This window comes from Hirundo rustica, chromosome 2 (genome assembly GCF_015227805.2).
Source record: "Hirundo rustica isolate bHirRus1 chromosome 2, bHirRus1.pri.v3, whole genome shotgun sequence".
Classification (NCBI taxonomy): domain Eukaryota; kingdom Metazoa; phylum Chordata; class Aves; order Passeriformes; family Hirundinidae; genus Hirundo; species Hirundo rustica.
In genome coordinates this window covers 20363956-20383966 of record NC_053451.1, presented here as the reverse complement: position 1 = coordinate 20383966, position 20011 = coordinate 20363956, and the positions used below count along the sequence as shown (strand labels likewise).

Below are 20011 nucleotides of genomic sequence, written 5' to 3'. Positions count from 1 at the left end.
TTTTATTGTTCAAAAATTGATCAGTTTTAACAGCTGCTGCTTTCTAGGTCTTTTTTGTTGTCATAATGCACAGAATGAAAGATTGCAAGATGCTTTGTGATATTGATCATTGTGTTTCAAGGGCCAACTGATTTTTCATTAAAGCTCAAGTTGATGGTTCTTAAAAAAAAAAAAAAAAAAACCACAAAAAAACCCCCAAACCAAAAACCCAGGAAAAATCACAACTTTAGAGAGATCGTAATAAATGACTCTGATATGCTGTTGATTGTTCTTCAAAGTTTGCCCAGCCTGAGACTGTGATCTCATATGAAGTGGACTCCAGACAAGTCAGAAAAAATGTAGCCAGATTCTATGCCAGAGTGAGCTGGGAGGCAGAGCTTGGCCTGCTCAATTTCTCCAAATTGCTGGAAATTTCTGTTCCAGAGGGAGCTGCTTAATCAGACTCCAAATATTTAACCACTAGCTGTTTTCTTCTCTGTTGCAGTGTTTAGTTTTATGAATGTGCTACTAAAAGATTTGCTGCAGGATTAATGTATTTCTTGCTTGGTTACACTATGCCACTATATTAATTCTTGTGGGTTTTTTTCCTTAGTGAAGTGATGGAATCAAATCTGTTCCTCAGACTAATGCAATTCCTACCTTTATATTCTAATATTTTGCTGCAATGAAATCTAAAAATTTGACTGGAAGTCGCACCACTAGACTAACTGCTACAACAGTTGTATGATGATTACTTCAAGTCTTCTTAAAATGTTTTTCCCTGTATTTTTCTTGCAGCTGAGCGAGATATCAATGTTTTCTGTGGAGTGCAGACAATTACTATGAAGATAAATTTTTGCACAGTTCTTTTTTCTGGTTATTCTGAGACAGATCTGGCACTGAATGGGAAACATGGGGATGCCCACTGCAGGGGCTTCATCAATAACAACACTTTTCCAGCAGTGGTCATTTTCATCATCAATCTGAGTACTTTGGAATCTTGTGGAAACACTTTAGTGGTAAGACCAAGTCAAAGAGAAAATACAGCATGGCTATGGATACATGGGGGATCAAGTGAATGCAGTGTTGTATCTTTCAAAGATAATACTTTGTCTTACCCAGTTAGAAAGATATTGCATAATCAAAGAATCTTGATTACTACTAAGAAAATATGGTGGGACACGCATTTGTCCTCTGATTAGAAAGTGTAATTTTAATTTAAGTATTTTTTCAATGGAAGAATGAGATGTTTTCAAGGTGTTTCTAAAACCCTTGCTGACCATGCCTTAGATTTTGCAGAAGTGGAGGGTTTCACAGTCAGTGTGTATCACATTGTGTGATATCAAAGTACCTATGAATAACTTTAAAAAACAAATTTAAAAATGTATTATTTCCAAGGCTTTCATTGTCTTGCTCTTGTAAGAATAAGAATTCTTATTTGTCCTTGATCCCTGTCAGTTTTTATAACAAAACCCCTGTTCTGTTGCTAATAATTTTGCTGAAAGGTTTGATATGCGCTGTGACCTCTTTGCCTTAGGCTGAGTTTTCTTTTAAAATTCAACAAAAAAAGCCAGTTCAGCCAATTAAAGACTCTCTTTTCCAACTGTAGCATTTCCATGAAGTAGAGGAGTAGAAGTAGTAAATTCTTGATGCAGTAGAAGAATTTTCCAGGAAGCAACTTCCTGTTCCTGTGTAGCTGGTCAACATGTAAATTCTCTGAATTTGCTATTTGATCATGATCAAAAGAGCTTGATGTTTAAAAAACAAAACAAAAAGACCCCCTCAGTCTGATAAGTCCAAATGATTGGAACTCCTCATGAAGTCCCCCACCAGGCTGCACTGAATACAAAGACAAAGTAGTAGCTGCCAAAAATATAAGCAAAAACATTCCTCCATCCTCTCTGTTTATTCATGCTGTGCCCCAGATGAGGACAAAAAAAGGAGCAGGGAGCATTTCTTATCATGTCCCCTATATTGGTGTTTTATAATCCCCTGCATTTCTTGGCAGTGTTTCACAGCAAAGCTTTTATTTCCAATAAAAGTAAAAGAAAGACAACTGTTCAGGCAGAATTTGTGTAAAACTCAGGTCTTTCTGTAATACAGCAGGGTCAGCTTTTTATTTTATGGAGGTAGGGTGGTAAGAAAGTTAACAAAGCTGTAGTTGACTGTACTGCTTGAGCTTGAACTGTTTAGGCAAAACTCAAATCCTGGAAAATTCTATTTTTCAACATTTTTGTGCCATTTGGAAAATTACTAAGTACGCTATGGGCAAAATGCATGTCTGCTTCTACCTTTTAGGTGTGTTTTTGGTAGACAAAGAAATCAAAATTATTACTGTGTGTCCTGTGCTATTTACTACGAAATGTTACAACTCATGTGCACCTCAGGATGATTCTTCCATAATGATTTTTTTTTAAAGAAACCATGTGTTTTAAAGCTACTGAGAACATCTGTTTTGCTAATACAGTTATGCAAAAGAAATGCTGCAGTAGAAGCCCAGTGCCACGTTAATTTGCCCTGTAGTGTACGTGCCTGCAGAGAAAGGAATTTGTGCTGCTTCTCAGCTGTTTTTAAAACCACTCGTTTACTCAGAAGAGTAGCTACAGATGGAGTGGGGCTGGGCTGATACCAGGAGGGAAGTGACCCTCTTTTTTCCTGAGAGTTGTGTGGCTTTGCAGGCTCTGCACACTCTGTGAGCTGAGCAATACAGAATAACACGTGCCTGTGGACGTAATTTAGGTTGCATTGGCATTAAGTTTCTATTACTTTTCAGCTCTGTAATTTCTGACAGTTTTTAGTTTTAAAAATAAGATTTAGAAATGCATAATATAAACAAAGTCACACTTTTAGACAAAAGCTCAACTATTTGGCTTGTGTCTTCTTATAAAGTACCTTATTTTTGATGCATCCAAACCAAAGCTCAACAGTGAGAGAATATTGTTTCTGTGAAAGAAATTGCTTGTGTATTGGCCTTTTTATTGGATATGGAAGCTCATTGTAAGGTAATATTTTTTAACTGTTGTAGAAAAATTGCTTTACTTTTTCCCAATAAGTCACATGAATTCATTGGGAATGTAGAGGAAAAAAAGTACCTACCAAAAAATACGCTTCCAAGATTCATAATTCTTTTCAAATGTTGCTCGAGTCCGTTCTAAGGATAGGGATACAGCTTGTGAATTTTATATGCATGATTCCAGGGAGGTGAAAAACAGGCCAAAGGAAAGATGTTATTAAACTAAATTAATTTTTGAAGGTTTTTGAAGGAAGTGAAGATATTTCAGGATAAGTTACCATCAGTGTCCTTAAGTTTTTTTTTGTTCCACAGTTAACTTCAGCCAACAGTAATTTTCTGTCTCCCTCAATAGGTATCCTCAGCTCGAGGTATCAATGCTTATGGAAATACTTCAGTGGTACAGATAGGTAATATTTCAGGCTATATTGACACACCAGACCCACCAACGATTATCAGCTATTTGCCTGGGCTTCTGTACAAATTTAGCTGTAGCTACCCACTGGAGTACTTGGTTAACAATACCCAGCTCGCTTCGTAAGTGTGCTTTTTCATTTCTATGTGTTTCATCCCCGTGTTTGTGTAAGCACGTATATGTGCATGCCCTAACAGCATCGTCCATGTAGCAATCTTTGGCTAAGATTTAAGAGTAAAGGGAAAGGAAAAAGCACCCAAAGAAGAAGTGTTGCAAGGAAAAAGAAAATTCTGTAGTGTATTATATGAGATAATATAGTTTATGAAGAACTGCTGTTATGAAGAGACCCTTCGATAATGTAAAATTTCCCTTAAAATTCAGATGTTCTTCTGAAAAATTATAGCAGGAGAAAAAAAAGAAATTCTTTATGAAATAGTTTGCAAGCTTGTAAATATAGAATGCAAGAGAAAATATTACCATGAGTAAACCTTGTGCATCATGTAAAGCGAGTTCTTTTTTGTCACTTTGCCTCTCTGCTAATTATTTTTCTGATTCATGTTTCCAGTAGCATCCATTATTTTCTGCAGTTAAGATTTGTCAGCATTTCCACTATAAATTCCTGTTTCTGAAGTTTATAACCCAAATGAATAAATTAACTCCTTGTGATATGACTCATTGGGTTTTTTAATGATAAAGCCCACTGAAGTATGCAGAAACAAAAATAAAGAATCTTTCTTCATGATGGTTTTTGGTTTCTGGTTTTGTTGTAGGTCATCAGCTGCTATTTCTGTAAGAGAGAACAATGGTACATTTATCAGCACTTTGAATTTGTTGCTTTACAACGTGAGTATAAACCACGGTATGACCTGGACTAAATTAATCTCTGCGCCAAGTGGATAGAAACTGTTTTAGCAGACCAAAGTATAGATTCCTCTTCATAATTTGTTGTTTCCTTCCCACTCCTCCCATGAGCCAAGCCTTTCTTCATGGCATCTTTCATCTCTGAATTCATTCTTGTTTGCATGTACCTGCTGTCTTGTATTTATATGCCGGTCATTGAGGACAGACACAGTCTTTTTGTCCTGTATTTATACAGTTCCTCAATTTACAGCTCTGGCTTTCAGTTGGTAGTGCCATGTGACTAATCAATTGTAGCCATAACAATCATACTCCAGAGTGCATATTTTGTTTGCATTTATTATGTTTCTGTGTGTGTGTATAGGTGCTTTGTGCTGAAACAGAGAGTGCTCTGTAGTATTCCGTAGAATTATTCCAGACCTATTCCCATAGCAATGAACTGTAGCACTTTGCCTGGAGTATTTTTATGCTCAAGCCTCATCAGAGTGTTCAGATCACCTGTGAATGTTGTGAAGGATGTATCAGTTCCAAATCTATAGCCTGATGCATATGTTGCCTTACTCTGTGGACTTGAAAGATTTTTAAGGGTTAATAATTATAACATCCAACGCTTCTTCCTTATGTTTTAGATAATTTGAATATGCATTACTGTCAAAGCTTTTACCATGTAAAATGGGTTGGTGACACTAAAACATGAAAAATGCAAGGACCTCTACTTAACATTAATCCCTGGAATTATATTTTTGTGTTGATTAAAATTTTTACTCATACATTTTAAATACCTGATTTAAATATCAATTTTTCAATCTATCAAGCATCATTTTTTGTAAATTATGAATCCGATTCTTTTGCATTATTATTCATGCCATCGTGTTGCTGAGTTATAATTCATGCAACTGATTTAAAAGTCAATGCTTTATGCTTTGAACATAATGAGCTATAAATATTGCAACAGGACATTTTTCAATGGCATGCTCTAAAAAATCATGTTTGTTTGAAAGAGCAGAACTCCAAATAACAACCTATAATCTGTTAAAATGATGATTATAGTTCTCTCATTTTTAAATAAACCTGTGATCAAAAAGATGGGGCTGAATGAGGGCAGGAAAATTTCTCAGTCAAGCCAAGCATGGACCACCGCATGCTGACTGCCTTTCAGGGCCCAATTCAGCAGTCGGGAATAAATGCTACTGATGATCATATTGAGCGCATTTTTTCCTCAGTTATCCCATGCCAAAATGTGCTTTCATCCTGCCCACCCCTGTAAGTTTGCAAGTTCACCACGAACAGCGGTGTCTTTTCATCCTGATGGCAGTCACATTGTTTGTGACTACCCTAGTGAAAAACACTGTCATGAAAAACACTGTGAAGGCTGGAAGATTCCAGTGGAGGATATGCCCTTCTGCTTTGCCTCCCCGGATAAATATATGGACAGCCTGTGCACTGCCTGCAGTTTTCCCTGTTGGGAGTGCCCCTGGACACCCGCTGCCTTGTGGGCTCACTTGGGCCCTGTTAACAGTCTTGGTTTTGGGAGGAGCCTCAAGGCTCACGCCCACCCTTGCTATTAGTGAGGGGAGGCGTACAGATGTGTTTCTTGACTGCAAGTGGCTGTCTTCTCCAAATTTAGCTGTAGTGCTATTTCTTAACATTGACTATTAATCTTCTTATCTTACCTCTGCCTTCCATCACAAAAGTGTTGTTTAGATTTACTTTGTGATGCTAGTACATGTCATTGTTAGGAAAGATAAGAAGAGCTGTTATGATAGATTCAGAGTTTAATAGCAAAATGTTTAACAGGCTTTCACAGAGCCTAAGTGGCTATGTGCTTTTATGCCTTTTTCAGACATCTGTCTAAATGAATAAAAACTGCTCTTAAAGAACAAACGAGTGACCATGGATTGTAGTAGTGAGGGTCTTGCACTTTTTAATGAGTTGCAAAACATGGCAGAGCTAAGTGTTATAGAAATGTATAATTAATTTGAAAGGAGGCAGATTTACCTGAAGGCCTCTGATACTGCATAGATTAGATATTGGGCATGCTGTTAATTTTGGCATTGTTACCTTTGGAAAAAATCACTTGGTCTCTGGTGTAAACCTTGTTGCTGTCAGTTGCTGTTTGTTGTGGTCTCATCTCTCCTGTCACAATGAACATGGTTGAAATCCTGTTTACCGGGTTTTTTCATGTGTATTGAGTGTTTTGACCTTTCACAGGAGGTCTCAACGTGCTGAGTCACTGTGCTTTCTGCATTAGCAATGTGTTTGCCATAGGTGACTTTACCAGATAATGCATTTTGATATTCTCAATCACTATCTGTCACACAGATCTGCTTCATTGCTTTGTTGCTAAAGTGACATTAATGGTTTAGATTTTGAACAAAAAGCCCCAATAAAAGAGCTATATTTAAGTAGTAGTATATGGGGAATTCCCAAGTTTTATGTTGAATACAGCCTTCTTGAAGCAGCTCTTTCAAAATACTAGAATTTAAATGAAAATATTTGTTGCTTGTAGTTTTCAAGAAGCCAGCTTCCATAGAAACTACACTTTGCACCACAGAATGTCTTTGTTCTCCCAGACTAGCTTGAAATATATAACGTCTCATGGCATTACTGTCTCCACTAATTCAAATAACCTTAGCAACCTTTCCTGGGAAAGAGTGCAGTGTGACTACCCAGTAAAGCTTCTCTGTTAGAAAACCAGAGTAGCTCGTATGTTTGCCTGTAAGCTCTGGGAGACTTACTGAAGTGTTGATGAATGAAATGTTTTCTTTAGTCACTGATCCAACCACCTTATTAAATCATATATTCTCCCAAAGTGTTGCATGGGCCAAAGCCAGTCTTTTAGACAAATTTGTAGGCAATTTTTCTGGCACTGCTTTTTGCTTCTTCCCTTAGAGGGTACAAAGTAAACGATCATTCTACACAGAAGGGTCAGAAAAATTGCTGAGAGCTCAGTCTGGACGCAGAAGGGTTGTTAGAGTTGAATTTTTGTTGCAATTGAGGCAATGTTTGTTTTACAGGATTCAACCTACAGCCAGCAACTCCTTATTCCAAGTACAGGTTTACCTTTGAAAACAAAAATATATGCAGCTGTGAGAGCAACCAACCTCGACGGCAGGTACCATAAAGGGTGTTATTTCTTGTCTTGCTTGGTTTTCAGCTGTTTTTCCTTGTCTGATTTAGAAGCATTTGTCTTTCCTCATAGCTTTTTGCATTTCAAAATAATTGTTGGGGTTCAATAATTCCTGCTCTCTGTTGGAGGGTGTCAGGTCCTTGGCAGTGAATGCATGTTTTGCTGCAGTTCTCTTGAGGTAAGTTTTCCTGAATTATGCTTTAAATCCTATGTTACTTTTATTTAGGAAAAGGCCTCTGTTGGACCAAGTGAGATAATCCAGGGCTTTAAAAAGTGGACTGGTTTTGATTTCCAGTCCTGTGTGGCCATGGTTTCTGAGAGCAGATGCGCAATTTGTGTTGGTGTGGTGGTTGACTTACATGAAACCAAATGATTTGATGTAGAAAATTCTGCTGCTGTGTTGTGCTGTTTAATCTTCTAAGTAGTTGAAGAAACAGTATGACTTGTATGTGACGTGTTTAATACGGTAACTCAGCTTTGCTGTAACATCCTGCATTACCTGTTTGCGTGCTCTTTTGTACTGTCCTTTCATCTCACCTCGCTCACACCTCCCCACGTTTGCACTGCCAGTTCCCCTCATCCATGACTTTACTCCCTGTGCAGGTGGAATGTTTTGATGGACTACTGTTACACCACACCATCTGGCAATCCTAGTGATGATCTTCGATACGATCTTTTCCTCAGGTAGGTCCTGTGCAAACCCAGTATTGTGTTGACCCTTCTTTAAACAAAATAATTATAAATATCTTGGATAGTGGTTTCTTAAACTGCCTGGAGAGTTTTTGCATTATTAGTAGGCAGGACCAAGGGCTCGGCTTATAGATAACATGTCAGAACTTCTTTGTGTGTGAACATAAACATTTAAGCAGGTGCCAAGTCATAAGAATTATGACAGTAGAAAAGCATGTATCCAAAGAAGTTCTACTAGAGATAACATGAATGCTTAAAGTGAATGGCTAAACTGGCCTTTATTTTACCAAAGGTGAACGTGGTGAATGACAGTGATGTAAAACATCAGAGACTTCAGTCCAGGAAATTAGTTAGGCAATTGATTAAATATAAATAGATGCTCCTTCTTCTACTCCCAGTAATAACATTTATTTGAATTGGAACTTTGAAAAACATCTTGGCAATATTTCAGATTAAATTTTATCTGTGACACCTATTGGAGGGGTACTCTCTTCATTTGTAGTTACCTGTCTGTACTGGTTAGCGTACCTGATTGCTTTTTGCTTCAGGTCTCAAGTTCCTTTGAGCACTGGAATTAAATAGTACCTTGGTTATAGCTGTGGTGCTACAAAACAAAACTGTTTTTGTAGGAATGTGTTTCAGCACAGCAAGCTGCAGCCTAACAGGCAGATTGTGTCTGCAGATACTTGCTCTGTGTTCTTTTCCAAGGAGCTAAAGTGCTGAACTTGCTGCTTAAGCTACCTTATTCTCAGCTAAGAGCTTCAAAATACTAGCAGAGCCGCTCATCGCAGTTTCACTCTTCTCTACAAAAACTAGCTGCGACAAGGATCCGCAGACAACCATAATTGAAAACGGCAAGAGCCAAATGGGCCGGTTTTCCTTCGAGGTGTTTCGCTTTGTGAAGCACAAGAACCAGAAGATGTCCACGGTCTTCCTTCACTGTGTGACGAAGCTTTGCAGAGCAGATGACTGTCCCTTTCTTGTGCCAGTAAGTCTTAATTATCTGCATGTGAAATAGGCACAGTGGAGCTCTGCATACAAGTGAATGTAAGTTTGGATGGCACAGAATGAAAGCGACTTGCAGAGACTGAAGTAAGAATGGTTTTTGTGCCTGAAAGAATGTGAAACAATTGATGAATGAAGAATAGGGGAATGAGTGTTATCATCTGGAGATAAAATAAGACCTGCAAAACACAGGTTATTGAATATATAAGAAATTACCTCTCTGGCTTGTGGTCCTTAATTTTTAAAAGTAAGAAATCTGAGATGGCTTTTGGGTTGATGTTCTTAGTATAGTAGTGAGGTATCTGTCATCACAGTGTATGAAGACAAATTATCTTACAATATAATTTATGGAAAAGTTAAAGCTATAGGAAGTGCTGTTACACTGACAAGGAAAGTTTGTGAAAGTTTCTTGTAGTGAAAAAAAAATACCTTGCCCCTTAGAGTTTATCATCTCCCTTATCATCTGAAAACTACTGTTTTATTGAAGTTCATGAGGTTATATCTATTTAAAATTAACTAATTTTAGGAGTATCAGGAACAACAATTATATTTTGGAAATGGAAATATTTAAATAAACATATAAACACAAAGTTCTGTGGTGTCTTCAGAGCGCACAGCATTGTTTCCCACAGAATGACTTCCCATTTAGAATTTTAAAGTGCGGTCAGTTCAGTGTAGTCCTGAAATTCTGTATGTTATTTTATATTTTTATGTTGCACACTTATGTAATTTGTTTTGCATTCAATTTATGTTCTGAGGCTTTTGAAGTTCTTTCACAAGAAGCTGAAGCTAAGGAAAGGCTCTTGTTTGAAGCATAATTGAGTACCCTAGATTAAGGTAGATGATAGGTTATAAATGTTAAAAGCGTATTCCAGATGAGAGTGCTGGGGATTGCTTTAATGTGTCATTGCTATTTAGAACTCCATGGAAGATGTGCAAACTCTCACTCAAGAAGCTTGCTAGAATAGGGATTGTCAAGCAAAACGGATTTGCTGGGGAAAAATGTCTGTAAACATAGCTTTGGGAAATTAACTACTGAAAATTTAATACACTATAAGATGGATCTTGTACACAACAGCAATGTAGTTTTGTAAACAAAGTGAGGCAAAATAAAATGGGAAGCCAGGAATTTATAAGATGCACTTCTAGGCAATATTGCAGATGTTTTTTATTGCAAAGTAATTTAATGCATTCTAAGAAATAAAATTTTAAAAATAATTTAAAAAATAAAAAAAGTTGTAGTATTGCTTACAAAAGAATTCACATTACATCAGGAAGCCCAAAAAGGCCACTCTGAATCTGTGATTGTTTTGATTGACCGCTCAGATCTGCAGTAACAGAGAAAGAAGAGACACCGGTGGAAGGACAACTTGGCGCCCTCAGAGCACATCTGGCAATGCTGTCATCTCTGCTGGCCCCATCATTACAAGGAGTGGTAGGAATAAAACATCTTTCCCTTTGGTCTGCAGGAATTTCAGAAACTGGGGAAATGTTTTGCAGGTTAATGTAAATTTGCAGTGGCTTAAATGGTGAATTCTCTGTGAGTTTGCTGAGTATTTTTTTACTACTGCTGAGCAGTTCTTACTACATTTTTTTACTACTTTATTCGATAGGAATTTTGAGCTAGTGTGTTTGTTTGCCTCTCCCATGCCTCCTCCTCCAATAAAATCACTGTGGGATACTGTTATGCATATAAGGCCATTATAAAAGTCCAGACTCAGTGGGTTGACTTCTTTTTTTGTCAGATTTCACTGGAGATAATAGAATTTAAGGTACTGTTCAGTGTTGCAATTTAATTTGGATGGATAATGAATATTCACTATCACCTTCTATTCACCATTTCTTCCAGCTTCCCTCTGGGTTTTTATCTACATGTGTCTTAAAATTAATGCACACTATTCTTAGATTCAGCTATAAGAAAGAAATGGGACAAAACCATTATAAATTTTAAACAGTGGGCCAAAATTCACTGCTTTAAATTTGGGGCTAAACTCCACGATTTTCATTTTTATTGCTAATTGTTTTAGGAAAAAAAACAAAAGTCAGCTCTAAATATAACCTGCGGTGTCTGAAAAAAAATTATGTGACTACTGTTTTACAAATTACAGACATTTATAAGCAGTTGCAGTCTTAGGTTTAGGATGTTTAGAGGAGGACTGGACCTGGTCTATGAAAACTAATTTAAAACTTGAGAATAAAATCCTTCTTTAAATGCCAAGTAGTTGTACCTGTATACAAAGAGAGCAACTGACCCTCCAGAATGGGGAACCACCTAACAAGAGACCATTTTTAGAGCAAATGGGCTCCCTTATGAGCAGCATTTCTGCAATGAAAATGAGTGACTTTTTGCATTATGCATGGTCCCATTTGAATTGCTGCCATCTGATTAGCCAAGAAAAAGTGAGAAGAACTAACTTCAAAGTTGCATGCGTGAGTACGTACGGGAAATGAATGACGGATTTGCTCAGCCAAACCAGAGCGCTGGGTAATGCTGCCTTAGGCAAGGAATGGAAACTAGATACAGATTCTTGTACGAGCAGCCCCTGGTAGGTAATACAGCTCATGATTCAAATGCTGTGAATGCTATTTTTACAATTAAAAAAAAAAAAAGGATACTTATCAATTACCTTTAAATACTGCATAGCTTCAAGCAAAGAGATCTGATGGATGTTTAATGGCCTCGAAGAAAGGATAAACAACTTTATAATTTCGTGACAACTGTTGAGGTTGTTTAAATGAAATCATGAAGAAGGGTGAAAAAAGGGAAATAATTTTTTAGGTGTATTCTAAAAGTGGGCAGGTGAAGCTTTTTTGATTTCTCCATCTTCATCGTGTGCTTTTGGAGCATTCCACTCATGCTGACAGAAGGATGGTTTAATGGGAAGTACTTGAAAAAATGGGATTAAATTCTAAACTCTGCCACAAATTTCATAAGTGGCGTTGAGCAAGTCCCTCAATCTTACTCACATTTCTTTTTCTTCTGGATCAGAAAGAGGGAATTAGTCCTGCTGTCAGTTCGCATTGTGAAAATAGCTCATAAGAAGCAGAATGTTTATGAATACTATAGTTAACAAACTAAAAGGGGGAAAATCATGTGAGAACTTGACCAAAACTATCTGGATGATGAATAATTTTGGATAAATTTGGATAATTTAAAAAAAAAAATTAGGAAAATTTTGGAAGAGGAATACCAGGGTGTAGCCTTGGCTTGCACTGATGCGATGCTGCCTGGAAGTGCTCACACTGTTTTCAAGGCCAACTCTGGTCTAGCTTTAGCACAGATACATTTGTCCATCAAGCCTGTGGCACCTGGCTCACCACAGTCCATATGCCAGTAGTAGGACTGCACACAAACCCCACACTTCCCTCATTTAGGGTGGAGCTGCAGCTGTCCTGGGTAAGAGCTGAACAGTGCTGCTGCAAGAGTGATGGTCCTTCTCCTGTGTGTTTCTGAACTCATATTTCTAACGTTTGGCTCTTTTCAGAGAAACGTTATTCTTTTTTGTTAATCTAAAATAAGTCATTACAGGAGATGTACACGGAAGAAAATGCTTTGGTCTCTGTATGGAAACAAAGGTACCTACTTGTGAAGTCAAAATTATGTAGGTTTTGATGGATGTCTCACTTAAGCTTGGGAGACAGCTGCTCAAAACAAACGTATACATGAATTGTGCTTACAGATTGCACAAAAAATCCCCAAACAGTGACAAGAAATGTAATTCTGAAATGGACACTGGTAAGTAAGTGAAGACTGAAGACAAAATACAAATGTTACCCTGAATATAAGGCTACTATGTAACTGCCAAGAGGAAAATGAACATGCCAAAAAGAGCTTTTTTTTGTAATAATTTATGGTAGCTGCCATATTTTTTCTTGTAAAACTCAAGTTTTTTCCTATAGAGTTATTTTTTCAATATGATTAAGTGAAGGGGCTTCTGTATAACATTGTGCTTATGCTTGTGTTGTTACTGAGGGAGGCAAAAGAACTGGCTACCTTTTCAATTACGAGATTCCTGATTTAAGGTGGTGTTGGTTTGTTTTTCTACAAGCTATTAAAAATATTAATTAATATTTTAACATCTCCCAATATTAAAAATGAAGCAATGACATGCAATTAATGTTGTTGTCCGTATTTTAACAGAGATACTAAAAGCTGCTGGTCAATGTGGCAAGTAGAGCTGATGTATTTTTAAAATAAAGCAGCAACTATTGGCTTTTGTGTTGCAGGAGGGGAGGAGGTAGGCAGAGGTACTTTAAAATATAACTTTTTTTTTTTTTCTTTCTTTTTTTTTTTTTTTTTTTTTTTAATATAGATGAGACACCAACCAACAATTCACAGCTTGGTAAGTTAATCAGAATTCCAAGAAACATAAGAGAGGGTTTATGAGGGAAGCAGAACTAAGGATGAACCATTTTGATTAATAGCTATGCACTGGGATTTTTTTATTTTATAGTTTTTGTTTGTTTGTTTGTTTTGTTTTTTTGTTAAACGAGTCAATACCAACATGTGCGGAAAAGGAAGCAGTTGGTGAGTATGGAATTCTCAGCTCAATTTGTGCACCCAGCACCATCTACATTGAAGCTTTTAATTCCTGTGATGAGATTGAAATGGAGATCTGATGCTACAGCATAGGAGGATGAAGGGTACATCATAACCACCAGTGCGAAACCAGACTTAAGCAGTAGAATTTGCCCATGTCACGCAGGAGTAGAGCAGGATAATTGTTATTATGGTGCAGTCCAGCTTGGTTCACATCTCAAAGCCAGAAGGTGGTCAGAGCTTCAGCCCCTGTTCTCCTAGCATTTAACCACACAAAGAGCCTGTGGAGAAACTTGGATAGAACTTGTGCCCTGCTAGGGCAGTGAAAGAGATAGGCTGCAGGGAAGATTAGCTCTTTAAGTTTCAGAGTGCTTTTCCTTTGGGCACTAGGAGCACTTGTTTGAGCCTGTTACTCTTCTCTGCTGGTAACAAGGACAGCTAAGAAAGGATGATCAGGTGGTACTTCGGGCCATTCCAATGTATTGTATTTCTTCATAACAGGACTGAGTGGAATAAGGAATCCATCCTGTCCTCTGAAATCTAACACCGTTCCTTCCTTTACTCAATTTAGAATGTATAAAAGCAGCTACTGTTCTTGTCTGTCATGGAGAGTTCTCCCTGTAATTAATTGTTCCCTGGTGTGCTCCTACCCATGAATATAATTAAATAATAAAAACCAAATTCTTTATTTGCTGTGTTAATGGCTGCTACCTTTGCTTCCCATCCAACAAAAGCAGCAGCTCCTCCATCCCTTTCCTTTGCCTGTTGCTGTCCCTGTGGAGAGCACAGACGTGGAGTGAGGTGAGGTGGCTGCTGCAGCGGTCAGAAAGCAGCACGGTGCTGAGAAGGGGAGGGTAACCAGATCAACAGTGCTGATTTCCTTTCAGCTTGGATGAGGAGGGTGGGATTAATGGTGTTGAGGGCAGATGGCTGCTTCTGGGAGGGGCAGTCTGCTTTCTCACATGGAGACTGTGTTGTTATTTCACCTCACTCTCCACCATAGGTAATGGCAAATGCTCACTGCCATTCAAAGCACACTCAAATGCTTTTTTCCCCCCTCCTACTGGAAAACACAGTAGTGGATGTGGATGTATGTGTCCCATTATCTCAGAACTGGCCCATGAACAGCTTGCTGAACTGCAATAAGTATTAAATATGTCACCTTTTCTACCTGAGACTTGATAAACAGATTAAGAAGCCCTTTCTGAAGGTGTACAACAACCTTCCAGAACGTCTGATATCTGGTGCCAGACATGTCTGGTGATTTATATAAACTTTGAATTGAAATAGTGATAGTGGGGGAGAAATCTTTTCATTAACTCGATTCGGCCACAAATCCTTATACATCTACCTTGATAGTCCTTGCATAAGTCCTTGGATAATGATAGTCTTGCCTTTAGTAACACAGGTCAAGGTTGGTCACTAGCAGATGAGGGATAATGCCTCAGAAAGCACATGTCTTTATCCCCCAGCATGACTGATATTGAAAGAATTAATAACTGTTTTCAAAATGTACTTAGATAAGCTTTATCCAAGTAGGCGGGTGCTCATTCTGAGGTACAGTTAGTTTTATTGCAGTTATACTATTATATTGGGTGTTGGAAGGGAAAGGCAGAAATGTTTGGCACTTCTGTATGAGAGATAAAACCAGATCTTACCTGAGAATTTTTCTTCTCCTTGCAGCTCACCCAAACGGACCTCCTTTCCAGATGAACACAGTCACCAGTGCGCTGATTTCAGGCGTTGTTGTCCTTGGAATTTCAAGCATTTTCTTTTTTGTATGTTCTCTAACCCTTCTGCACAGAAACTGGCCCAACAGTTCAGTCCTGAGTGGCATCCGGAACCCAGTCTTCAACTGAAAGTGTTGATTTGTTTGCACTTTTTGTTTGGGGTTGCCTTTCTCGACTGTGAAAATGATTCCATTAAAAAGTAATATTAAGGCAACACTCCAGTGGTATCCAGCTTCTGTTCCAGCTATTCTATATTTGTAGATTTGCTAGAGGATGTTGTGTAGGCAAGCAGCAGTGATGTTGGTAACAAGCCTAGGAAATGTTGAGAATCTCAATTGTGTTTGTGATCAGACTGCATGTCTTTTGCCCATGAATGTGCTGACAATAGAGCTCATGTCTTCATCTGCTCAGCAAGGTCAAAAAGCTGACGAGGCTGCAGATGAGAACCTTTCCAAGTATGCCACTTGAATACAAAGGTTGACATATTCAGAAAAACTCATAAGTTCATAAACACCTAGTAAGGATAAGGATAACTTCTCTTTTGTCATTACATTTTTCACAAAAACAAGTATGTCTCAGGGGGAATTTGTTTTCAGCTGTCTTGGCTAAAAATAACCTAAGAGAAGCTTGGAACAACTTATTTGTAATTCAGAAGTATTTCTTAAATATGTCTTCCATTGACTTCTGGACATATCACATACAAAGTGTCACCCAAACTTTCCTCACAGAAAATTATTTTTGGAGCACAAATTTGCAACGGAGTGAAACTCTCACTAATGTACTAACTGTTAAGGGCAAGTTTTGCCCCGTGTTTTTCAGTTCTCAGATAAAGCTTTCATTTCCACATGAAGAGTCATCAATCAGTGCTTATTTCTTTAGCAGACTTTCTGTGTGAGTTAGATATGTTCACTGCATGGATGAGGGGAAGAGGTCAACTAGCAGGATAACAGGCTACAAGCAGCGCTGTACTGTTGCCTCTGGTTAATCTGATGAACATCAGATTTACCTGAGGTGAGTGTGAGTGACAGGTGCCCTCAAACAGGAGCCCAAGGCAGTGGCTTAGCTGTGTAGAGTAGACAAAAACGCTGGTACTTGAGAGGCCACCATAGACACAACATATTAAGCTGGACTGGATAGACAGTTGGGATTTTGGTCACACATACAGCAGTTAAATTTCATTTTTCATGTACTGTACATATTGGCCTAGAAACACCTCATTGATATTTATCATCATCATGTCTGTGTCTTCACTGATGTGATAGAACTGGCTAATGATCAGGGCTTTTTGGCTCTCAAGGCTAAAGACAAATACAGTCTTGTTCTCAGCTTTCTCTGATCCTGCAAATGCTGTATAAAGGCCTGTTGTTTGCAAATTCCACTGTGCTGTAGGGCGGTATCCCTAACAACCAATACTGTGCCTGTTTTCCTCCAGTCTTAATACCTCAGAAACATTTTTGCACTTCAGGGGTTAGGTCTGATGACATGTAAAACACGATTGTTTAATAAAAGTATTTTAAACGTTTCAGAGTGGATGCTTTGTCTGAACTGTTTTCCTCCTCCCGTCCAGTTGTTAGTTTTTTACATGCTTCCAGGGATCTCATTCTACAAAGAGGAAAACTGGACCTGTTTTTTTTAGTTGTTTTGGTAAGAGCATTCAATATACAGGATAAATTGATATAATTATAGATTTACTGACCTTTAAAGGAGCATGGTAAACTCTGGAGATTTATATTCCAGCCTGGGGATAAATAAATTCAGATAATCTATTTTAATTTGCTAATAAAGACAACCACAAAAATCCCATTAATGTAATTACTACTTAGTAAGGAGAAGTTTTAGCTGGAAGTTTCCAGTGTTGGAGATAGCCATTATCATCCTTAGAAAGTTGTTTCAGCAGTTAATTGCTATCTTCAGTACTTTTTAAAATACTTACTAATGTGAATGTGCCCATTTTAACTTACCAGTCATTAAAAAATGTCAGGCTTATGTCTCCTAGAGTGAGGGAGAGACCCTTTTTCTAACACAAATCCCATACAGTTTTGCTAAAACCACATAAAGAGAAACGTAATGGTTTTGGAAGTAAAAAAATGTTGCTGATATAATATCATACTTGTTCTATTTGATTTTTCTGTGCTTCTAGAAGACAGTTTGCTGCTTTTCTATAAGGAAATGTATTTCATAGTAATTAACAAAGTCTTGTTGACCACATTTTTTGAGGCTTGGGTAACCTATTACAAAAATGGAGTTCCTGCTCAGTAATGTATATGCAGAATGCTGTTCTTCTATTCGAGTGGTTTGTTTTTGTGAAGAACCAGGTAAGATATTAGTGTAACATTTCCTCATGTGGAAATTGCTAGGTACCAAAAGGTGATCTCCCTCTGGCTAAATGAGTGACAGAGTTCCAACAGCCATCTGTGGGAGTCATTACTGAGCTTGCTATGGATTGTTAATGTATTTGTCTCCATCATTAATTAAAAGAGAGATAGATGTGCTCCTCCTTTATAAAGAAACATGGAGAGCCACAGGTGAAAAATGATGCCTAAACCAAGGCTTATCCATTTACAGATCTGGCATGGGAATGATTTATGAATTGTAGGGGAGCTAAAACTTGAGCCAGGCTGGCAAAGTATTTCTAGGAAGGTGAAGACTGGCTGAGTTTGTAACAACATCTCCATCCTGGTTTGATTGAAAGAAATGATGCAGGTATTAAAGAACACGTGGAATCCATAATTTGTGATCTCACAAGTTTCAAGTAACAAGTTTGGCAGAAGTTGAGTGGATGTGCCTGAAGGTTGCACCCTACTTTTTGAAGGGCAGGATGTCAGGTGAGAGGGAATGGGGAATGCATTGAAAACATAAATTACGTGTAGAGGGTACTCAAAAGATCAAGGTTTAAACGAAGCACTGAAACTAAGACACTTTGTGCTTTGCGTGAAGGATTCTGGCCCGATACAAAATGGGTGTCTTACAGGTGTTAAGTAAAACAGATTTGCTAAAAGAGTAGTGGCTCTGATAAGGCAAGCACTTCTTTTAGGGGTGCCTGTTATGTGTGTTTTAATGCTTTTTTTGCACAGAGATCAGGTTTCTGCGGGTAAGTACAGTGTTCTGAAATATTCCCAGGTCTGTGACCCAGATTGTGAAGCAGACCGAAAAGAAACTGAAATTTTAAGCTCAGTTATAAATCCAGTTGTATTTAATAAACCTATAAAAGGGTGGAAACACTTCCAGGTTTCCCCTTTGGAAGAGATAAATGGTGTATCCAACTGGAGCTCTGTTATACCAGTGCTTCGGATAAATTCAGTTGATATTTGAGAAACAGGCCTTGGCCGAGGAACCTGGAAGTAAATCACATTTCCTACTTTATTCAGCAGACAGTATTTCTTACTTTTGATACCTCTGAGGCTCCACAAATGTGCCAGAAGAAACAGACTTGCCCTGATTAAACTACTCATCTCTTCATCTGGAGGATACATAGATGAGAGTATTGTGGCAAACTGGAAATGTTCCAAGTGTTGCAGATTGGTTCTTCCTCAGGTTACTCCCAGGTTTTATTTCAATGCCATTTAGAGCTTCTTGGACCATGCCTTTCAGGAAGAGGTAGGATGGATGTGGAAGAGACATCAGAGAATAGCTCTGCACAGACTGGACCCGTGGTTTCCGTACTGTCATCACTCTTTTCTGTAATGTCTCTTTGGATATGTTTCATTAATTTTTCTGTCATTAGTTTTAGAAAGACTCTTTTCTGGTATTTAGAAGAGTATGTTGTACAATTAGGAAGCACACCCTTGAGATTAGAGAAATAAAAAATATATGGTGGAAAAGTTGCTTAAGTGACTTATTTCGTAAAGAAGGTAAACTAATCCCTTTTGGTAAACCAGGGAAAGTGCTGGCCAGCCAGATTTCAAATGCTGCTACTACGTTTGTAACCTCTGCTTTTGGACTTTAAGGTGTAGCATGAAAAAATGACTTTGTACTAAAGCAGGATCTGCTCCTGTCTTTGTCACCAAAAAATACTATTCAGCCATAGTTGAAATGTTTGCTGCAGTCCCCTGCTAAAAGGGGAAATCTTCACTCTTTTGAACTCCTAAGATGGTGGTTATAGACGTTCACCATACTCACCTGACTAGGCACTAAATGCTCTGTTCACATCCTGAACTGCTTGTGTATAAGCTCCAGGTTCTCTGAAGTGTGCTTATGAAACTTGCTTATTTTGCATAACTAAAACAAAAAATAAAAATAATTTTGCTTCAGCATGTTTTCAAGTCCTTTTTCTGGACTGAAAATTGAATCAGGAGAGACCCAGTTTTCCTTCCAGCAGTCTGCTGTATTTCTCATCAAGACAGAGAGGCTGAATGATATCCATTACAGACACTCTTCAGAGTGAGTAGAGAAGAATCTGCTGTTGTGATTGTTTTCTCCTCAGTGCTGTAAACCCCTTGTCTCCTGATTCAAGCTGAGCTTGAACCAAGCTCTATTCAGGCAATTTTATTACTTTTATCAGGTAGTAATATCTCTCTGCTCTGCAGCTGTTTTGAGGGACAGGCCTTGTTTTAGTGAGGTTTTTTAAACTGAGTTTTTGATTTTTTTCCTTTTTTTTTTTTAATGAAGGGGCATTAGTGAACCGGAGCAGTCAATACAATCACAAGCTACTTTA

At 38.0% G+C, this 20011-nt stretch overlaps 1 protein-coding gene across 9 annotated transcripts in view; it reads left to right on the top strand.

Moving 5' to 3' along the window:
* Positions 1 to 16848, top strand: part of ZPLD1 (zona pellucida like domain containing 1) — a 99455-nt gene extending 82607 nt beyond the window's left edge. For 7 of the 9 annotated variants that reach the window (XM_040057315.2, XM_040057321.2, XM_040057318.2 and 4 more), the window contains 9 exons: positions 778 to 998; positions 3345 to 3526; positions 4175 to 4247; positions 7280 to 7377; positions 7996 to 8076; positions 8899 to 9070; positions 10414 to 10522; positions 13401 to 13430; positions 15311 to 16842. In XM_040057315.2, coding sequence (XP_039913249.1) covers positions 778 to 998; positions 3345 to 3526; positions 4175 to 4247; positions 7280 to 7377; positions 7996 to 8076; positions 8899 to 9070; positions 10414 to 10522; positions 13401 to 13430; positions 15311 to 15486 — 1142 coding nt within the window. In that variant the 3' untranslated portion in view covers positions 15487 to 16842. Of the gene's footprint in view, positions 1 to 777; positions 999 to 3344; positions 3527 to 4174; positions 4248 to 7279; positions 7378 to 7995; positions 8077 to 8898; positions 9071 to 10413; positions 10523 to 12767; positions 12824 to 13400; positions 13431 to 15310 lie in introns of all 9 variants that reach the window. The other 2 variants (XM_040057324.2, XM_040057314.2) reach the window with 2 other exon arrangements.
* The last annotated feature ends 3163 nt before the right edge of the window (positions 16849 to 20011 follow it).